This window comes from Drosophila innubila (genome assembly GCF_004354385.1).
Source record: "Drosophila innubila isolate TH190305 chromosome 2L unlocalized genomic scaffold, UK_Dinn_1.0 4_B_2L, whole genome shotgun sequence".
In the NCBI taxonomy this organism is placed as follows: Eukaryota; Metazoa; Arthropoda; class Insecta; order Diptera; family Drosophilidae; genus Drosophila; species Drosophila innubila.
Window position 1 is genome coordinate 28,039,236 of NW_022995372.1, and position 21,208 is coordinate 28,060,443.

The following is a 21,208-nucleotide window of genomic DNA, read 5'->3' on the forward strand; positions in this document are numbered from 1 at the left end:
TCTCTCTCTCTCTCTCTCTCTGTCTGTCTGTCTGTCCTTCCCCCAGTCTCTCCCTCTCCCTGTCCCACTCTCGGTCACCCGCACCAGGCCACGCGGTTCATGGCCAACGCAAGGGAGAGTGCAAAATGCGCATATTTATGGGACGGGGCTGCGATTTGCGTCAGTCCCATGTTGAGTGACATACAAACCCCCAAGTTGAGTGTCTACTTCTACTTCTTTGCCTTCCTCTGCCCTTGTGCGAGTAGTTGCATGTTATATGTTCGTTCCCATTGCTCCACATGGCAACCACATACGTCAAACACCGCCCATTGTTATGCGAAGCCAATAGCAATGCAAATTTCACTTACGCCCCACACTCAAGAACGCTCTCCGAATGCATTGAACTTTACCAACGCATTGCAACGTGGCGTATGAGTAACAATAATAACAGATTTAACAATTGCACGTGACCGGAGCTAAGTGCATTGTATTGGGCAATGGGGAATACTTACATTTCAATGGAGGCTGTGCAATTCTAATGAACAAGCTTAACAAATTGAAATGTTGGCAAATCAGCGGATACTTGCGAAATAGTTTAAAGAATCGGTTTGGATTCGACTACAGTTCTCAATGAAAAGCAGAAATACTATTGCGTTATATGTTACAACAACTAAGAGAACTAAAATAAATTCTACTGAAAGTCTGAAGCTCTCAAAGCTTCAAATACTCTACAGAAATAAAACTCAGCAATAGTTTTTTGTGAATTATTTTAAAAATCTTCAAATAAGTATCTGAAGTCATAAAGAGTTCACTAACGAAAGAAAAATAATAATAAATAATATTCTTCAACTCTAAAAGACCTGAAAAAGTTCAAGGAACCTTTAAGCTCTTATTACCCTAAAGTATCGCAATTATATAAAAATAATTAATTAACAGTATTAGAAAGCAACAGTTAAAAATCTACAAAGCTTACCTCAAATATTATTAAATTTAAAGTCAAAGCACTGAAACAGTTTTCACTTAGATCCGATAACGTGTTTTTCCAGCTGTTTGGAAATACCTGTTTGACGTCAATGATTTTTAATGGTATTCAGCTTTTGACTGAAAATCTCATAAGTTGTTTAAAATTTATAGAAGTAAATAGGTTACAGCTGTAAGTTTTAAAGTTACAAAAGAACTTATCATTTTTGCCCGTCTGCGCTCTCGAGAAGATGGGTAATTGAGAAGTACCTTTCTACTCGAATGTTGCTGTGATACTTTGTAATGCTTGACGCCTTGTGTTTCTGTAAAATTTTAAATTTAGTAATTATTTATGTGACAAATTGAGCAGTTACTCATCATCAAGAGCGAATCCAATTCATTCATAATACTCGCCTCGTGTTAAAGCACTAGATAGAGCTGTAACTGCATTGTTGGGGCTACATATCAATTTACCCATCTCTATCAATGCCTCAGATCTGTTGTTTGAATGGCGTTTCCAGACGCTGTAACATTCAATCTCTTCGTCTCCCTCTCTTTCTCTCTAGAGCAAGCACCACACTTTGTGGAAGTCCGCGAGAAAAGCCCAAGCCTCAAACGACTGACGTCAAACGTAAATATTTCTGAGAGAAACGACGATTGGGGGGAATACGTTAAAGCAAACAAACGGAACATCAAAGATTACTGACATTTCTTTGTCATGATCATCAGCAGCAGCTGAAGAAGCAGCTGAAGAAGCAGCAGCCAGAGCTTTAAAGAGGAAGGGAGTGCGTGGATTGACGCGTGGAGTGGCTTTCTGTGCGCCTCAGTGACCATCGGTAGACAGTGACAAAGACAAAGAGACTGAGATCTCAGCGATTCAGCTTTAGCTCACACTTTTGTTCTACCCTCAGTCTGAGCTCATTTGACGGCTGTATTTATATACACTGCAATATGGGCATTATTACAATGTGGTTAAATATGAAGAGTATGAATATAAGTGACAAACGTAACATGTTAAACTACCCAGGGCTGCAGCAGAAGAAATGGGCTGCACTATTTTAAGTAAACGATGTAGAATGTGACGTAGGGAGTTCTGAGAATTCCCGCTATACATAATTGCCATATGCCCCATTCTGGCTGCGATTTGAGATAATCACTTTGGACTGATAATTTTCATGGAAACCAAACTGAAATAACAGGAGGAGGCTTGCGGCATACCTTAAAGTTGCAATTTCTTATAGAATTAAAATAATTGAAGAGATTTTTATAAGAAAAACGTTAAATATACTAATTTTAATATAGAATTATCTACTATTATATAGCCAACAGCATATAGTCAAGCTGAACTGTTAAATGAAAAAAGCTTTTCTACTTACTACAATTAATGTAACAATTTATTTGAGTATAATGATTGAGATATCAATTGTTTTTATTATCATTTGATTTTTAAGCCGATAAAATTGTTTACTATAAATAATTGTCAATATTTGAAGAATATTAGATATTATTTAATATTTATGATATTTTAAATTAAACATTTTTTTCGCACCGAACCTTCTGTTTAAAAAAGGGAACTGGATTAGGAATCTGATAAATGCCGAACTGGTGGGGCCCATATATAAACAACTAGTCGGCCGGTGCTACAGTCGAGCATACTCGACTGTCGGAGACCCCGTACTTACTATGGGAAAAACTAATAATTGAAAAAAGTTTTTCATACTAAGACTTGATTTTCGCCCGATCAGTCCTATGACAGCTGTATGGTATAGTGCTCCGATTTGAACCAACTTTGGACAGGATATATAAAGGAAATTTATATTCTATCAGTTTGGTTACAATATCTCATAAAACAAAAAAGTTTTTCATACTAAGACTTAATTTTCACCCGATCGGTCCTATGACAGCTATATGATATAGTGGACCGATTTGAACCAACTTCGGTAAGGATATATAAGACTAACTTAAATGCATATTCTATAAGTTTGGTTACGATATCTCATTAAACCAAAAAGTTTTTCATACTAAGTCCTGATTTTCGACCGATCGGTCCTATGACAGCTATATGATATAGTAGTCCGATTTGAACCAACTTTAAACACGATGTATAAAACCAAGTTCTATGTATATTCTATCAGTTTGGTTACGGTATCTCAAAAAACAAAGAAGTTGTTCATACTAAGACTTGATTTTCACTCGATCGGTCCTATGACAGCTATATGAACCAACTTTGGACAGGATATATAAGACCAAGTCATATGCTTATTGTATCAGTTTGCTTTAGATATCTCATAAAACAAAAAAGTTTTTCAAACTAAAACTTGATTTTCGACCGATCGATTCAAAAAAGAAACAAACTCGACCTGCCTGCAAGATAGAGGAATCTACATACCAAATTTGGTGTCACTAGCTTTTCAATTGTTCTTATAATTTGAATATGAAATATTTTTTTAGATTTGTGGGCGATAAAGGGGGCGTGGCCAAATTCTGAAACAAACTTGATCTGCTTGCAAAATAGAGGAACCTACATACCAAGTTTGGTGTCTCTATCTCTTATAGTCTCTGAGATCTAGGCGCTCATACAGACGGACAGACAGACGGACAGACGGACATTGCTATATCGACTCGGCTGTTGATGCTGATCAACAATACATTATAGGGTCTGCCACGCCTCCTTCTGCCTGTTCGTTAAAACAAACCTAATAGACCCCCGTACTTTTTTTAAGTACGGGGTCTAAAAATGAAATTTGAAGATCAATTAAGGAAATTATAAAGGTAAACGATTTATCATATCCTAAACAAACTGAAAGCATCGCGTGAGCTTATAAAATTAAACTGTCTTATGGTGATAATTACTATTCGATTATAACTAAGTGTATTACAAATAAGTGTATTAAGTGTTCGGCACTCTAAATATACTATGCTTGCTTGATCTTGCTTTTTTTCTTTTTTAATTTTAATGTTATTTTGTTGTAGTATTTTTGCGCTTTCGATTGACGCATTTGCGTGTCACTTGACTTTTTTAATCTCGCGACTTTATCGTAGCTTACGGGCCTGCAATCGCAATCGAAATCGGACTCCGACTCCGATTCGCATTTGGACTCAGACTACAACAACAACATGGCGCTTCGCGTTGGGTTACGGCCAAGGGGGCGGGGAAGGAAGATGTCTGTTCGTCATAATTGTAACTTAATAGTTTACTCAGGTAGCATCGCTTCGTTGAGTCGCTGAGTCTTCCGCGCCGTTTAAAACATTTTTCAGTTGACTTAGGAGAACTATTTGTTTATTTTATTAATGTTTTTTAATACGCACTGTTCAACAAAATGTTTGTTATATTTCTGACATGGCGCTCATTATTAATTTATAATTCAATGACTTTACTGACGTCACAGTATTAAGCTCAACAATAGCAGTAGAAACAGCAACAACAACAACAACACACGATGCCTCATTAGCATGTTTGCTTTGTTGTGCGAGCGTCAAGCTGTGCAGTGTGTGGGTGTATGTGTCTATGTGTATGTGCGTGAGTCGGATTGTTAACTCAAAGCACACATTTTCGTAGATGTACACAAATATGTTCCTCTTTGAGTATGTGTATTTTTGTGAACAGCCGGCGCCATACCACCAACTTGCTCCATGGTAAACAATCACAAGTAAAAAAAAAAAAAATCGACCAAATGTTCTGTGGTTCAAATATTAAAACATTATTCGGAAATTTTTCAGTAATAAGATCATTCTGTTTACATTTCACTGAGAATTGAGTTGCTTTGTCTAGGCTAAGTTGGAGCAGCAACCAGATGATACAAACTTTATGAAAACTCTTTCTCCACAATAAAAATTTATTATTATCTAGACATTAAAGAACTTTCTGAAAAAAATACCTTTATAACTTAATGTGTTAAATTAAAAGATATGTCTTGTTCTAAATTATAATTAAACTGTTTCTTTCGGTTTCGGCATCAGTACCGGAAAGTACTAATACAAGTTGGTTTTAAAAAAAAAAAATTCTAATGTAAATGAACGATATTATTTTTACGTATTTGATCACGATAAGCCTTTTTTAAATTTAATGTTATTTATTAACTGAAATCAACAAATAATAGTAAATAATATAGTAACGGGTACCGAAAAAATAATAATAAATTATTTCGCTCTTCGTTCTGGTTCCGGTCCTCTAAATGATACTCAAATGACGGTTCCGGTTTCGGTATTATTTCTCGCACTTTTCGCTAACTAGATTAAAACTTCTTTACTGAGCATCTAATCATGAACTTAATTTCACACACTCCCCAATAATTAAAACGAAACTTAAGATTGTATAGGGTCATCCATTTAAAATTTAATTTTGCTAAAAAAAAATATGGCTCGATATTTTTCAAAGGTTGAACATTTATTGGAAAGGTTGCTTCATGTCATTTATTTATGGAGAACAATTTCGATCAAGTGACCACCACTGTGATTTCGCTTTTAAATTTTAAACTGGTATTCTGTTTCTTCACCAAGACTTTTTGCCTACCAATTGTACATTATCTTAAATCCACAACATAATCATTCGATTTACCTATAATTTCTTTTTATGAAACTCAAGACATTAGACCCGTTCGCTGATCGCACTAATCAACTACGTCGATGAGCCGTCTATATACGGCTTTCGGTTTTTCTGTGAAACGGGATTTGCATTTGACTGTTAGCTGTCAAAGCTTCTCCGAAATGTTTAACACTTGAGGATTCAAAAGGTTGCTACGTCATCATACCAAAATTCTAAGTAAAAAGATTGTTGACAAAATTCGAAGAAACCGTCAACCATTGGCTATCCAATTACGTATTTGATAAGAACAGTATTATAGTTGAGTACTAAGGTACATATTGCTCAACTTCTTGATATAATGTACTCAGAATTGAAATAATCCAATGTGTATTGCTGTACATACTTATGTACATGTTTAGTTTGTTCAGAGTATCAGGTAATACTGTATTCGAGCACTCTTGACTATAGCATTTTTCCCACTAATAAATTAAGTATCTACTATCCGATTGTAAACTGACTTTCAAGTAATTTTAAGATATTAGGCCTAATGAAAAATATGTTCGGCTTAATAGAATTATAATATACACCCTCAATCGTACTTTTACAGGGTATAGCAACAAATACATAAGTTAACCAACTAAGTACGTCAGAGAAGTGTAATTTCAAATGAGTGAGAATATTGTAGCAGCAATACCGAAAACAAAACAATTAAGACCATTAGGTATAATTTAGAAATGCACAACAACTATTTTTTTTTTGCCTATCTGGACGTCCTGCCCCTGGTAACAGGCATTGCTGATAAAGAAACTACATTTGTTTTTTTTTTTTTTTTGCTTTGGGGCTATCAACCTGCTAATTTGTGTAGCTACACTCAGCACATTCTGTCAGTGAATATCAATGATATTCATATAATTGTTTGAGTGTTAAATCTTAAAAATAGCTTAGTAACATGTGAATGGCGCGAGCCAAAATGATAAGAAACGACGAAAAAAAAATATTAAAAGAAAATAACGCTACATGCATACGTGTAGATATGTATGCAAACTGAATGACGATGTGCTTATCTAAGGTCGAGCCCAAATTAAATTCTCAAATTTAATGACAGCGCTGAAAGTAAAAAAGAAACACTCAAGAAAAATGTAAATAAAAATCAATCGTATAAATATACAAAAAATACGAAAAAAAATAAATAATTTAAATAAATTTTTAAAACAACAAAATGGTATTATTTATGTGCGAGTAAACACTTTGATGGATCTAAATACAATGGGTTCTTAACATACGATCTGATCTAATAGGAAAACAGCAATTTCTAAGCATCGATCGTAACTCACAATTTGTAAATAATCTCACATTATTCTAGATTTTGATTTCAGAATCATTTCAACAATTTAATACGCAATTTCTTATACTTTTGTTTATAAAAATCAGATATGAAGGCTGCCAATTTTATTTGGATTTTTATTGTTTATCTCAGGAAAATTGCAAGATCAATCGTGAACAAAGTTAATCGTTCATTTGTCATCCCACGAAATACGAGAAAACTTTCCAAAATTTACAAATAACAACTTCTTACGAGAAGCAATAAAAAGATATTACATTTTTATTGCGTGAGAAAAAATATGAAAATTTCCAAAAACTGAAAATATCAGTACTTGAATAAATCGTTCTTATTTTTTAAGAGCACAGAAATTTAAGCTTATTTCTGCATAATGTTCTTACAATAATTAGTTTGTGAAAATTTATTCAGATACTAGAATAGGTAACTTATAAAAATTAAAGTTACCAAATGATTTTTTTCTTATTTATAAAAAAGAAAATTTATTATCTTATAAAAACAATCTAAATAATATGATATAACCCAATAAAAGATACTGATTTTATATTGTATATTTCTAAATAGGTCTGAACATATTTTTTTGTCAACTAATATAAAACACCTTTAAGAGAGAAAAAAAACAACAATCAAAATTTTACAGTCAAAGTATTTTTTTTTTTTGTTGACGTACTAAAAAAAAAAAAAATAGAAATATTTATATTCATTAAAAAAAATTTTATAATCTTTACATTTTTTAAATTACTTGGCTAAAAGGGGTTTAGTTTTGATTCAATTATTATAAAATATTCTTTAAAATAATATTGTCAAAAGGTTTTCTAAAATAAGTTTTAATAAATGAAATCATGAAATACTAAATCTATTCTGGAGTTCCTAAGAACATTTGTAGTACGTAATTGCTACGTCACGACGTATGATCTGTCTAGCACGTAGTATCTGTAGAACTGTACAGTTGAGCGAAAGTATAATATTAATCAGCCGATTTCTTGAAGTAAAATAAAATAATTGAAAGATTTACGACTTTTAGCATTGTATAAGTGGCACGGTTGGGTTAAATGTAATAATAATAAGGCACGTTCTACCAGGACCAAGATAATGCTGACTCAGCGGAAACTAGTTGGGGGCTTGGGTTCAAATGGCGTTGGCCAGAGTCGAGTCGTGTGATAGATGGATGGAACGTTTTAAAATCAAAAACAAAAGCTTGCAAAATCGAATCATATTCAATTTGCGTCAATTACCCGAAAGATTAGCCTCGCCCTAGTTTTGTATAATGATGAGGCGCTACGTCTATATAAAGCAACGTCTGATAATACAAACAAAATACGCTGCGGGGGGTGCTGAGCAGAAACAAAAATCAGAGAGGAAAAAGCAAAGTCAGCTACCCATCCCATAATCTGAACAGAGTCGTCGGCTTATCACAAGTTAATTTTACAAGGCACAGGTCCAAAAATAGCCCTTGCGACACGTCAGTCGGTCAGTTTGCAATCCGATGCAGGTTTACCGTTGACGTGACGCAATATGGCATCATGTTTACCGTTACCGAAGCCATATAATTATTTTAGGCTTTAAAAAGTTTGCTCAAGTTATATTTTTGGATTTGCAGTAGGATTGCAAAAGCAGTCCGTCTGAAGTTTCCACTTCGAGCACGCTGAGATCAGCTGTCAAACGGGGCTTATCGACACACGACATCGGAGCACATAATTTTTGTAATACTCGTATATATTGGTGGCTCATTTACTATATATGTCGATATGTCGGTATATCAGCCAGACATACAATGTCGGGCACGTGGCTTCTAAATGAATGAAATGTTCGCGGAATATTTATTAAAATATCGTTAGAGATACACCTCGTGTACATATTTGGGCAACCTTGTGCCTTGTGCCTAGCTAAAAACAAAAAAAGAATGGACAAAAAAACAAAAAATATAATTAATTAAATCCATACGAACGTCGATTCGGCGAAAATTTATGGCATTCAATTTTTCGTAGAAGCCAAATATTTGTCCCATTCGAAAGCAGAATCTTTTGTAAATATTATTGACTCAAATATTTGTACACACGAGTGTAGATTTTTTACGTTGCGCTTAAAAGTATGCAACGTATTATCAACACGAACTGATAGAGCAGCTAAACCGGATGTAACAAAAATGGTTTTTTTAGTTGCGAAATAATTTGGTTATTATTGTATATTGATTAAGTATTTGAAAAATCGTAGCGTTTTTAATGGCTCTTAGTAGTTGAATATGAGAGACAGCTGGCTTTTTATTACATTTCAAAGCGATAAGTGTTTATACGCTCATTTAAAGAGACTTGAAAAACGAACTTCAGGTTTTAAAAGCAAGCTACGCTAAATACCTGTTAGCGATATAAAGGTGATTTATGGTTACATGGTAAACATGGTATATGTTGGAGATCCCTATCGTTTCCCATGCGCAAAAATAGAAACTTAAAATTTTTCTATTTTTCCATGGTACACACTATGTCTCAATCTCAATACTACAGAGTACGTGTACTTAGAACAATTTTTTTTAGTGTCTAGCTGTGGCTTTAGTTGACTAACTTAAACATATTTTAACTTTAAAATTATTTATTGATTCTTAAATCTATCTCTGTCTTTCCATCTGTATTTCAGAGTCTCTTGCTCTGCAGATCTCTATCCCTCTGACACTGTAATGATACTTGGTTTATGTATATAGGCGGAATTGCGAATAAAGCTTATAAGTACGTCTATATGTCTATTCACGAGTATAATGATGATTGACGAGACCGTTAATGAATCACATGTCCATGTCCATATCCAAGTCCATATCCAGTTCTAACGCCCTATTAGCGCGTGACTTTGATGTATCTTTTAAGGAACGCACTTACTATTGATAATATTTATTTATGTATATAACTTTTCAACTTTACCGTTTGGGGAGAGAGAGGGGGTTAGCAGCTGCGAAGATCAGCTGAATACGACACGAGTTGAATATTTAAATAGGAGTATTACCTACATATATCTTTAAATATTGATAAAAGTGTGCATTGTCGGTGGGTGAGATGGTCGGATCGGTAGCTGGTTGTGTGCAAAGTACAAATAGTAACGATAATATTAGTTAAATAACAACAAAGCTGAGATGTAATGTAATTTCAGGAACACTAACAACAACGAATAGGAAACAATAGTGTAAATAATTTTCATATAATATTTATTTACCATGCTTATCGTTGTGTAGCTCGGGCTTCCCACTAATAAAAACATTGCTAATTGTTTTGTTCTGATTTATGTTTGTCTCTCTGTTTTCCAGGTGGGAAGGTAACCAACATTGCATTGTACTGATTGCATATGAAACTATATAAAATCAACCCATATTATTAACACGCTTAACAACAAAAGGGCATTACTGCGGATACTTAATATTGGTAGGCGTATCGATTATGATTTCTGGGGGCCTGGTAATAGCTCTGCGATTCTTGCTTATAAAACCATTGCAGTCGCCGCACACACATTAGATTGCTTTTGTCAACGAAACGGTTTTAAAGAAGCGCCTCAAGTGGTTAAATAAGTGAAATAAACATAACTTTATAATAACAATAAATATTTAAATTTTATACACAACAAGAATAGAAAAGTCAACAATTGTTTTGGTATTGTGCATGCAGTTCTTGAATATTGTTTATGCCATATCATTAATCCATTCAAAAGATTATTCAATCATGTTTCTTATTCCAGTTTCACAATTATTCCGCTTAAGAGTGCATAAAGATGTCGAACCAGTTCTGAGCCCAGAGGACTGGTTTAACTGAACCAAAACAAAATAACATTTTGAAATTCTTGCATTACATTTCTGACATTAGAACATTGTTAAAAAAAAGGGAATTCAAAAAGAGACCGTAAGTTAACGTTGCTTTAAATAAATTGTAAATATAACAAAATATTAGGTATTTTTCACAAACTTCTAGATATTTTCATGCCAATCGATTTTAAAAACAATCAAATGAAATGTGGGGTTTTTTTATGACTTATTTTCGGGTCAACAATTTCAACAAAATTGTAATATATTGATAGGTATATTTGAAAAAAACCTACTTTTTTCTGTTAAAAAATTATACATCTAATTATATCGACTTAAGTCTTAAAAGTTTACGAGAAATAATCAAAAACTCAAGCTTACTTCTGAATGTTTTTTTTTTCGTGAATTGTTTGAAATCTCATCTAAGATAAGATCTTTCTCTTCAGTTTTTTTGGGTGACTCTGCTGGCAAACGCAATGCTGAAAATTGATTGAATTTGTTGTCGACTACTGTTCTACATGCTGAACAAATTTTGCTAAAATTGGACGGCTGTACAATATATAGCTGTCATAGAATCGGAGTGTCACAGCTAACCTTTTTATCTTGATTTCAGTATTGGAATTAGCTCCAAAGTTTTTCAAGATGTCGATCAAAAATCCAGAGCAACTTATATATTTAATCAACTTTGAGGATTATCTGAGACCCAAAAGACCGCACAAGTCAACGCCGCTACAATGCTTCGATAACCCCAAAAAATCGAAAACAAAGTGTTATAAGCTTTACAAACGCCTCAAGTTAGTTCGATGGTTACAAGAGATGCAGACGAAACTCTCGAAAAGACTGGAACAAGTGCCTCTGCCCGGGTTCTTGGGCTTTTTGCGAGAGCGTAACGATGATGGTCTATGCAAACCCAAGACTGGATTTGAGATCTACTGTGAAATGTCCAGCATCCATGGATTTCATCTGTTTGTGGGCGCAAAAACCTGGCAACGTGTTCTTTGGTGGATCTTCATATGCACGGCACTGATTCTCTCGCTCCTCGTGGTGATAATGTCACATGGAATGACTGCGAATACGCCAACTATTCGCCTTATAGAGAGTATGATGCAGCCAAGGGCCGAGCAGTCAATACCCTTTCCGGCTGTAACGATTTGCAGTTTAAATCGCGTGGCCAAGCGGCGTCTATTGATCAAGGCTAAGGAGTGGAATGTGGAAAAGGAAACACTGCAACAGCTTCCCTGGTTAACCAGTCGCAGATTAGACCCAATTAATGCGACTTTGCTTAGCAGTTTGAGCTTAGGCAACTCAACTTGGTCGCAGCTCTTGGAGCAACTCTCACCACAACTCTGTGAATCACAGCTGTTGGATTGCAAGTGGCAGGGTCAAAATCAAAGCTGCAACGAGCTATTTGCCACCACTTGGAGCGTCAGTGAAGGTCGCTGTTGCAGCTTCAGAAGTCAGCCAAAGAACGCACTCTTCCTCAAGGGATTAACCATTCGTCTGGCTGCAATGCTGGAGGATTATGGTAGCACCTTGGCTGTCACAGCTGGTTTTCAGTTGCTTATACATGAGGCAGAATCGACAATTGATGCTGCTACACAGCGCGTATTTTTGCCAAGGGGCACGGAGTCTCAGTTGATGGTGAAAGCCTTTAGAACACACGCCTCTTCCTACCTGGGCAACCTTCCCATCGACAAACGTCGCTGTTATCTAACCCATGAACGCAAGATGTTTCATTTCTCCAACTATAGTCAGGATAATTGCCTAGCCGAGTGTCGTAGTGCAAGGATCTATCAGATTTGCGGTTGTGTGCATCCCCATATGCCCAGTAGAAGGGATTGGCCTCTGTGCCAAGTGGAACAGTTTAAATGCTTGCAGGAACAAAGTAAGAACCTACTTCGCTAATGTCATTATAAGTGGACTGATGGGTACTTCTTATAGATTTCAGTTGGAAGGATCTTCAGATGAATTGCAATTGCTTGCCAACTTGTCAGTTTTCCCGCTATGAAGTTCACAGCGATGTGGCCAACTTGGATGCCACACATCCTATGCCTTATACTAATAATGGTTTCTTGTAAGTGAAAAGTTAATTTTCCAGACCCTTCCATACTCATGATGAATAAATAGTTAAATATCATTCGACAGCAACAACTTGAATGTCTCCGACGATTTGATACTGCACATTTATTTTGACTCGATGAGCGCCGAGCAACTGCGATTGGATGTCTTTGAGAACTGGCTGACTTTTATAGGCAAGTACAGTCAAACTGCTCTATGACGAACTAATAGATTTAAAAAAAGAACCTATCTGCGAGGCGATTGAGAAATCCATTTTAAGCATCTCCCAAACCAGAGCGAATAAATCGCAGCGGCAGCGGCGCGAGTAAACCGCGTGATGTTTTCCGCGCCAAAATCGCAAGTGTGTTCACACCGCGGCGAATTTATTCGCGGTTTCTTTATTCGCAAAAATGTCTTCGTCAAATGACAGCCATGAAAAAAGACATTGCGCATAAACAGCTAAACGCATAAACGTCACATGTGATGATTTTTAATAAATATTTTTCAATAAAAGTGAATGATTATAAGTTAAAAACTGCTTCTCGTATTATATTATTATAATTATATTGTATTAAAAGCCTAAATATAGTAATTTAACATGTAAACAAGGCAAAAATTCAACTCATGCATCACATGTGACGTCATCAGCGCAGAACATGAGCAAATTTCTGCGCAATCTAATTTTATCGTTCTTGGCGGCAAGCGGAAAAAACGCTGCATGCGCGGTTCTGGAAAAAACGCTGCAAATTCGCCGTCGAAACGAATTCGCTCCGCTTTGGTGTGCATACGTTCATAAGACGCAATATAATTATATATTCGCGCCGCTGCCTCTGCGATTTATTCGCTCTGGTTTGGGAGATGCTTTAAGAAAATTTGTTGGAAAAGTTTAACAGATCCGATTTAGAAAACATTTGAGAGATTTTCTATATATATTTCAGAGATTTATTATGGAAAAATCTGGAAAATTGGAGAGACCTTTAATACTATGTATGTTTCTATGATTCACTATTTTGTGAGCACTTTTTGAGAATTAAATATCGATTATAACAAACCAAGCGTGGCTTCGATTAGGCAGCGTTGTGTGCATGCGTATATTTTCGTTCACAGCGATTGAGTTATGAGTGATAACATTGTATGACGCTGCACAAGCCAGCAAAGAACATTAAGAGAGTTATTTTACATAATGTTAGCAACATGATTATGCAAATGTGCAGGCTAGACTTTTAACAGATATTAATTATGCAAAGAATAAGATATTTTGTTCTGCTCCCGACAGTATACTTAAATTAACTTTGACTACACACATCAAGCTAACAGTTAGGGTTATTATATTTGGTATATAAGAACCCATTATCTCAATAACTTGTTAAAGTCGCAACTAACTAACTTACTAACTAACTGAAATTTATTACTCTATATTACTTTATAACTTCAACTATAATCGTTGTTTATACAGATTTTTCAGAGATCATTTATAAAATTAAAATTTACTTTAAAGAGAACTTTATTACATTACTGAAATGAGATCATTTTGCATCTTTCGAATGCAAAGAAGTTCACCTTAAAAAATAATTTAAATTTATCATTGCAAAGAAGATCTAGCTATTTAGATAAAACTTCTGTCACTTGCAATGTTTGCTATAAAGAAGTTTGAATTGTAGATAACTTTAGAACATTCGTTGTAGAGAAGATAGACTGAACACATTAACGTCAAATACTTATTTAATGATAGTTTGAATGTACACAAAAACGCAGTTTACTTTAAAGAAAGTACCGTAAGAATGGTTCGTTATAGAGAAGTTCGACTGTTCGGCAGACGGTCTTACGAGCGATTAGACCTATATTTAACTAAGTATATATCATTTGACGGCGGGACAGGCACCTTTGGAGGCATCACGGGGTTGTTTATGGGCTGCAGTTTCGTATCGGTCTTCGAGCTAATATTCTTTGTGTGTGTGCGACCCACATGTAACTGGTTGCTCCGACAGCAAGTACGTTATCGACTGCGACGTCGACGTCGCCTTCAAATTGGGGCGACAAATGGTAATTAGGGCAGCCTAATTAGCGGCCCTAATTTGATGGCCAAGTTCAAGCAGTTGGCCGACGCAGTTCTAACTGGTCGCAATGGCGTTCAAAAAGCGACGCATCTTTGATTTGCGCGTAGTGCAATCGCAACAGCAGCTGGAGAAGGCAATAGATGGACACAGGAGCAGCAGAATTTCCGCAACTCTCTCAGATCCCAGTCGGATTAACAGTCGACGGCGCTGGAAGCTGTATCAGCTGCGACTGATTAGGAATTGGTTCACGGAAAGTCTGCGCAACTATTGTCAGACCACATCATTGCATGGCTTTAGCTACATCACACGCCAGGATATTAGTCGAAATGAGCGATGCTTCTGGCTTTTCGTTGTCCTGGCGGCAATTGTAGCCTCAATATCTCTGGTCCTGGTCTCGTTGTATGCAAATCGCGAGACGCCCACAGTGACTGTCATCGAGAGCTCACATTTTCCCACGTGGAACATACCATTTCCGGCGGTAACCATTTGTAATTTCAACAAGATTTCAAAGGCCAAAGCGCTGAGCATGCTGAAGAACATGTAAGTAAGATTGTATGTCGGCTGCCGCAAATTTATTTTCAATTTTAACAATATTATTAGTTTTAGGGTGTTTTTGATATTTATCATTTTTAAAAATAATTTAAATTAATTATAAAAAAAACTACCATTTAACAAGTCGGAAAGGCTATAGTCGAGATCCCGACCATGGAATACCCGTTACTTATTTCAATATACATATATAAAAGTACTTTATAGAAATGACTATAAAAAAAAACTACTGCATACTTTTGGGTGCTTGGCCATTACTGCCGTTCTACTTGTCCGATATTGCTGCGATTAAGTAAGATAATAGATAATATAAATAGCTAACGTTAATTACCATAAAAAACGTATTATCTAAAAACGTATTATGTCAAAAATTTAAAACCAACTTCACCTGCTCCAATGCAATTGGGATCTGCGTGCCAAGTTGGGTTGCTCTATCTCTTATAGTCTCTGAGATCTAGGAGCTCACACGGATTCGCAGACAGACGTGGCTATATAGACTGATCAAGAATATATATATATATTATAGGGTCGGAGATGTTACATACATTAAAACGAACACAATATACCCTTTTACTTGTCTTTTAAGTAACGGGTAACATTATAGAAATATCTTTCAAGTCTTTTGTTTTTGATATTATAATGCATTAGTTGCATGGTTTCAGGAGCACTGATAATTCCATTTTGGTTAATTTTGCGCTGTTAGAGATTTAAAGGACATACCTGATTAAATTATATACTTTTTTAAAGGCTAGTTAAGGCATTTAATGAAATACATTTTGCGGAAAAATGTTGGTCGGCTTGTTTATTCCAAGGCTGCAAACCGGTTCTGAACCGAACCTCACAGAACTGTTTCGGTTGGGGTTTTTAAGCAACCCGAACCGGATCATGAACCGAACCTTTTACAGCAAACCCGAACCTGAACCGAAACACTTTTTTAAACAAAAGCTTCGGCTCAAAAAATAAATAATTACATTCATTTCATGATTTTCTAATATTAATCAATTATTTTTATTATTATTTTTATCAAAAATCTAATTTTTTTGGATTCAAAATTTAATTTGTTATAAATATGTAATATTTAAAATATTTTTTTGCAATCAATTCAAGCAAGGTTCGAACCTAATCCTTGGGTTCAGGGGTGCAAAACCCGGTTCGTGAACTGGACCTAAGTCTTGCTCTATGGCTCGAACCTCCGAACCGAACCTTTAAAAACATTTTTGTGGCTTAGATAAATAGACTCTATTTCGTTCTCTTAATTTTTCTCGTCTCCATAGGCAACTACCACCCAATGTTACAAGTCAGCATCTGCAGCAGCTCTTCAACTTAACACTTCTACCCGTTGGCAACACAATCAGCAACAACTCACTGCAGATCTATGACAAAATATTAAATCTAAATAATATAACCCTTACAGAGCTTTCAAATCAACTCTCGCCTGACTGTCTGGAAATGATCTCTCGTTGCATCTGGAAGGGGATCAATACGCGCTGTGAGAGTCTCTTTCAACGCATCATTACCTTGGAGGGAATTTGCTGCAGTTTCAACTATTTTGGTGCATTAACCAATAATTTTCCCAAGTAAGTTGAAGTATAAATTAATCCAAGTGTATATGAAGAAAGACTATTTATTTATTTATGCACGACCATTTACTAAGCATAAAATTTAAGTTAAGAATTAAAAATAAAAATAAAATATAAATTATGTAAAGACGAAATAAAAATTAGATCTGGGGTATACAAAAATTATAAATGATTCAACATTGGTTGCAAGGATTGGGGAAAACCCAGAAATACCCAATCAGATCAATTAAACTTAGTGTTGGTATTAGTAATATAACAAGTTATTAGTATTAGTAAGGTCAGGGATTTAGCGAAAGGTATTAGAACAGAGAGGATTTCAAGGAAGGGAGAGAGAGTTCCGAGGAGAAAACGTGAAAGAGGCTATTTCAGTTGGTCCATAAATAATATCTAATGACAAAATATGGGAGCATATTAGAAAATCGAAACTTTGTTAATTGAAAACGTTATCCTCTTTAAGAGCAATTCCATATTTTTAAGATTTGTAAAAGGATAAAATATAAATGAGAGACTCCGGAGAGTATGGTGGGCTCAGAATAATTCATAGCCTAATTTATTTGTTTTACTTTGACTTTAGCTTCTCTACATTAGGCACATTCATAACACAGCCACACCAATAAAAAGTGATTTTCCGATCTGGGGGTCTCACTATGCTTATTATATGGAATTTGGGTCGCTGAATCCGAATCCGAAGTCAATTTTATTATCCGGGGGCTTATATGGTCGCAAATCTCGAATTTGAAGTCAAATTTTCAAAATTTAAAATGGCGAATTTTTAAGAACGTATTTAATAGATCCGCCATTTTGAATTTCTAAAAATTGACTTAAAATTCGTGATCAGCGACCCCAAAAACCCTCGAGTTCATACACAATAATTTAATTCAGTTCCGGTTTCGGTTCCAGTACTCAACATGAAACTGTTCATTTCGGTTGACGGTTCCGGTATTATTCTCTGATAAAAATAAATCTGTACATTTAAAGATATTCTTACTGAAAACCAGCTTTAATTTTAAATAAAATTATCTTTTAAATCTACAAGGTCTACCCAATTGATTATTTTCAAAGATACAAAAATATGTAGTGGGTTTAGCCTGAATCGTATGTAACGCTCCATCGACAAAAACTCACCAACTTTCTATTTCACAGGAAAATTGCTTATCAGGTGCCAAAACGGCCGTATCGTGTCACAGGCTGTGGTTATCCAACTGGACTATCAGTGCTGCTTGATCCAATGGTCTCTGATTATTATGGTACATTCTTTAGCGGCTTTGGGTTCCGCCTGCTCATACATAACGCCCATAATTTTCCGGATGAGAACTCGGAAACCAAGGTGGTCACTTCAACACGGGAAAGTTTCGTACGCATCAATCCAGAGTCGACATATGCCACTAGCGATATACGACGCATGGACTTGAAGTCGAGGAATTGTCTGTTTGGCAGTGAACGACAGTTGGATGGACTTAGGCGTTATTCCTTCATCAACTGCATGTTCGAGTGCAGAATGCGGATGACTCTGAACAATTGTGGTTGCCTTCCCGCCTACGTAGCTAACAACGGTACAGTCAAGGTCTGTGGGGTTTTACATTTAAACTGCGTCATTGAGAGCAAACGTAAGAAAATAATAGAAATATAATCGGCAATTAAAATTTACTAGTATCGTTACTTTTTCAGGTCTTTATTCTCGCGCTATGGCCAATTTGGATTCTCCGCTCTCTATTGTACGTCATACAGTCAGCTTTCCCTGTGACTGTCTGCCAGACTGTGAGTCAAACCTTTATGTTTCCGAGAGCACCATGGGCAGACTGGACATTAACTACTCTGCCAACAAAATGACTAGCAGGCAAGTTGTTTGCTGTTAACTTCTAACCCTTTTGACCCTAACGTTCCTGTTTGACCGATTTGTTGATTGTGCTACATGATTCATTTTAATATCGGAAGTTTTTCCCAGGACGTGTTAAAGGTTGAATTGTTTAGATATTATATATTCGACAACACAAAAATGACTCTCAAAAGTAATTGCTTGTTATTTATTTATTTATTTTTTTTGGATTAGTGAAACTTGCCTTTTCGTAAACTTGTTTAAAATTCACTTTTTTTTGCGAAGCTTTTTGATATTGACAAAGTTTTGTCTATCGATTTGCCGCACAACTGATATGACTCCTTTTAACTTGTGACGCAGTTTGAACCTAGCATAACACCGGATATTCCATTTTACAATTCACAGTTCCAATCACACCGATAGCATACTAGTGCATGTCTTCTTTAGCGACTTGATGTCCACCAGATATCGCATGGAAATCTTTCAGAACTGGCTTTCAGCACTCGGTGAGTAATCTATGCTTTAAAATCACTGTTCTTATTGATAAGTTCTAATATCATCCACAGCGTCATTTGGCGGCCTGCTGGGTCTCATTCTTGGCTTCAGCATTGTCACTGCCTTTGAGTTTGTGTATTTCCTTACTTTTCGGCCCATCTTCCACTATATCAACAGAGATCGAGACTAATTTTCAAACAACATAACAGCACGTTTAAAGTTAATTTGTCTTAGTTTACAACATGATGAAATAAGTATAGGTAGGTGGTCTCGTGACTAAATGTGGACTGCAACTTCGGCCTGTGGAGCTTATGTTATAAACAGTAATCGTAAATTTCGCTAACTGAAATTTGTTATGGGCACGAAAAAACAAATTTGTCATTGTTTTTATTCATTTTTTTTCTTCTAAACGGAAATTGACCAAAGTGCTTGATTTATTCTTTTTAACTTTTTCATGGAAAATTGTTCAACAGCAACTGTTAAAATAATAGAATGTGCTGGATTTTGGCTCTGTTAAAAACATTGCAATAACATTTGATTGAAAATCGTTTCGAGTGAACGCCACGCCACGAATCGAGAACATGCATTAAAAAGAGTAAATTGGTTACTAATATAAGCTAATAAATTCAAATATAAAGGCTTAATAGAAAAGTGTTGTTAATTTATTTGAAATAACCCAATTGGTTAACCTCACCAACCATGGCGACAACGGAGTCCAACAACTCCTCGCTGGCAGGTACGATTTGAGCAGCGGGGAGCTTGAAACCCGTCAAGAAGCTATTGGGAGAAGGTCGCAGCTCATAGCAGAAGGCCATGCGCACATCCTGAGTGCCATAGGCCCAGTCAACACTTGCTCCAGCTGCCGGGTAGATGGCATCGTAGATGTTGCCACCAGTGTACTTGGTATTATAGCGCTTAGATACTGCGGCAATAGATGCATCAAACACTTGCCGGAAATCCTCGACATTATCTGGCAGATCAGCGGTGTGGCCATAGGGATACAGTAGATACTGGGAGTAAGCATGCAGGGAAATGTACAGCTGGATCTTGCCCTTCAGCGATTTAATGTACTCCGACAACGAGCGGGTCTCAATTTCAGAGAACGCCGAGGGACCAGCATAGGTATCCGTGCAGGAACTGTTGCTTGCGCCCACCTCGTTCCAGTGGAAGCCCCAGTTTCGGTTGGGATCAGCTCCGAAACAGCTACCATAAGGAGCACGGGTCTTGCGCCACATGCGATCCTTGGTGTGAGTATAGACGTATCCATCGGGATTGGCATGAGGAATCACGTACCAGTTGTAGTTATCTGCCAACTGCTTAACGGAATCGAGCTTCGAGGTCAGAAGCTGCTGGATAATGTAGGTAGCTGCTGCAGGAGCGATCCACTCACGAGCATGAATGCCAGCCTCTAAAAAGATACCGGGCTTCTCGGAGAGGCTCTTGGAAATCTTAACACCCAGAATAGAACGACCTTGATAGGTCTTGCCACCCTCGATCAGTGTAACAACATGAGGATATTGTTTAGCCAGTGTAATCATCCAGGCATAAGTATCTTCCAGCTCATGGTACTCCTCCCAGTTGTATTCCTCGGTGGCACGTCCCTTGATAGCAACTCTCTCATCGACTTCATCCATTGACTTTTGGAAATCCTTCGACTGCAGCTCATACTTGATCTCAGCCTTTCCCAGTAGCTCCAGTAGATCGGGCACCTTGTGGGGTGCAACTACCATCTGAACATCAGCGCCAACAATATGAACACCATCTAGGAAGATAATGGAGTCAGTGGAACCCTCCAAGTCCTTCAGTATGGCCAATTGAACCTCGTTCTCCGCCTTGGCCTTGTAAAGGCGATAGTTATCGTAGCGAACACGTTCCGCCTGGCTAAATCCGACGGTGGCCAACAGGCCCAAGAGACCGAATAGAATACACTTGTTCAGCGACATGGTTGTCGTTGGTATGAGGTTTTCACGAGTACATAAGTGGCTTATATAGTTTATGGGGTTTTGGGCAAAACGTCTCTGATAAGCGCCGATAAGACAATTAGCCAAATCTTATTTATAACCTTCGGCTTATAT

The 21,208-nt window shown here is 36.4% G+C and overlaps 3 protein-coding genes and 1 long non-coding RNA gene across 4 annotated transcripts; 2 read left to right on the forward strand and 2 right to left on the reverse strand.

Annotated features, from left to right (window-relative positions):
* Nucleotides 1-11,026: 11,026 nt before the first annotated feature.
* LOC117781292 (pickpocket protein 11) lies at nucleotides 11,027-12,856 on the forward strand. The gene is made up of 3 exons (XM_034618043.1): nucleotides 11,027-12,463; nucleotides 12,520-12,652; nucleotides 12,724-12,856. The coding sequence occupies exons 1-3, from the start codon at nucleotides 11,221-11,223 to the stop codon at nucleotides 12,854-12,856; spliced, it is 1,509 nt and encodes a 502-aa protein (XP_034473934.1). The 5' UTR covers nucleotides 11,027-11,220.
* Nucleotides 12,857-14,435: 1,579 nt separating this feature from the next.
* On the forward strand, nucleotides 14,436-19,653 carry LOC117780215 (pickpocket protein 11). The gene is made up of 6 exons (XM_034616657.1): nucleotides 14,436-15,233; nucleotides 16,517-16,819; nucleotides 17,966-18,429; nucleotides 18,491-18,659; nucleotides 19,044-19,144; nucleotides 19,205-19,653. Exons 1-6 carry the CDS (start codon nucleotides 14,761-14,763, stop codon nucleotides 19,321-19,323), a joined length of 1,629 nt encoding a protein of 542 aa, XP_034472548.1. The 5' UTR covers nucleotides 14,436-14,760; the 3' UTR covers nucleotides 19,324-19,653.
* On the reverse strand, nucleotides 17,827-18,609 carry LOC117780217. Its single transcript, XR_004617065.1, has 2 exons — nucleotides 18,471-18,609; nucleotides 17,827-18,409 (listed from the first exon to the last, which is right to left on the reverse strand). It is a non-coding gene; the product is annotated as an uncharacterized LOC117780217 (long non-coding RNA).
* Nucleotides 19,654-19,773: 120 nt separating the features above from the next.
* LOC117780216 (zinc carboxypeptidase A 1) lies at nucleotides 19,774-21,101 on the reverse strand. The gene has a single exon (XM_034616658.1). The coding sequence runs from the start codon at nucleotides 21,074-21,076 to the stop codon at nucleotides 19,796-19,798; it is 1,281 nt and encodes a 426-aa protein (XP_034472549.1). The 5' UTR covers nucleotides 21,077-21,101; the 3' UTR covers nucleotides 19,774-19,795.
* Nucleotides 21,102-21,208: the final 107 nt, after the last annotated feature.

What these genes read in the sequence shown, in the direction of transcription:
- LOC117781292 (XM_034618043.1), top strand. Translation starts at nt 11,221, where the DNA reads ATGTCGATCAAAAATCCAGAGCAACTTATATATTTAATCAACTTTGAG. An exon ending in TAAATGCTTGCAGGAACAAA is followed by an intron (nt 12,464 to 12,519) that starts GTAAGAACCTAC and finishes TACTTCTTATAG; the next exon opens with ATTTCAGTTGGAAGGATCTT. An exon ending in TATACTAATAATGGTTTCTT is followed by an intron (nt 12,653 to 12,723) that starts GTAAGTGAAAAG and finishes ATCATTCGACAG; the next exon opens with CAACAACTTGAATGTCTCCG.
- LOC117780215 (XM_034616657.1), top strand. Translation starts at nt 14,761, where the DNA reads ATGGCGTTCAAAAAGCGACGCATCTTTGATTTGCGCGTAGTGCAATCG. An exon ending in CTGAGCATGCTGAAGAACAT is followed by an intron (nt 15,234 to 16,516) that starts GTAAGTAAGATT and finishes TCGTCTCCATAG; the next exon opens with GCAACTACCACCCAATGTTA. An exon ending in CTGCGTCATTGAGAGCAAAC is followed by an intron (nt 18,430 to 18,490) that starts GTAAGAAAATAA and finishes TTACTTTTTCAG; the next exon opens with GTCTTTATTCTCGCGCTATG.
- LOC117780216 (XM_034616658.1), bottom strand. Translation starts at nt 21,076, where the DNA reads ATGTCGCTGAACAAGTGTATTCTATTCGGTCTCTTGGGCCTGTTGGCC.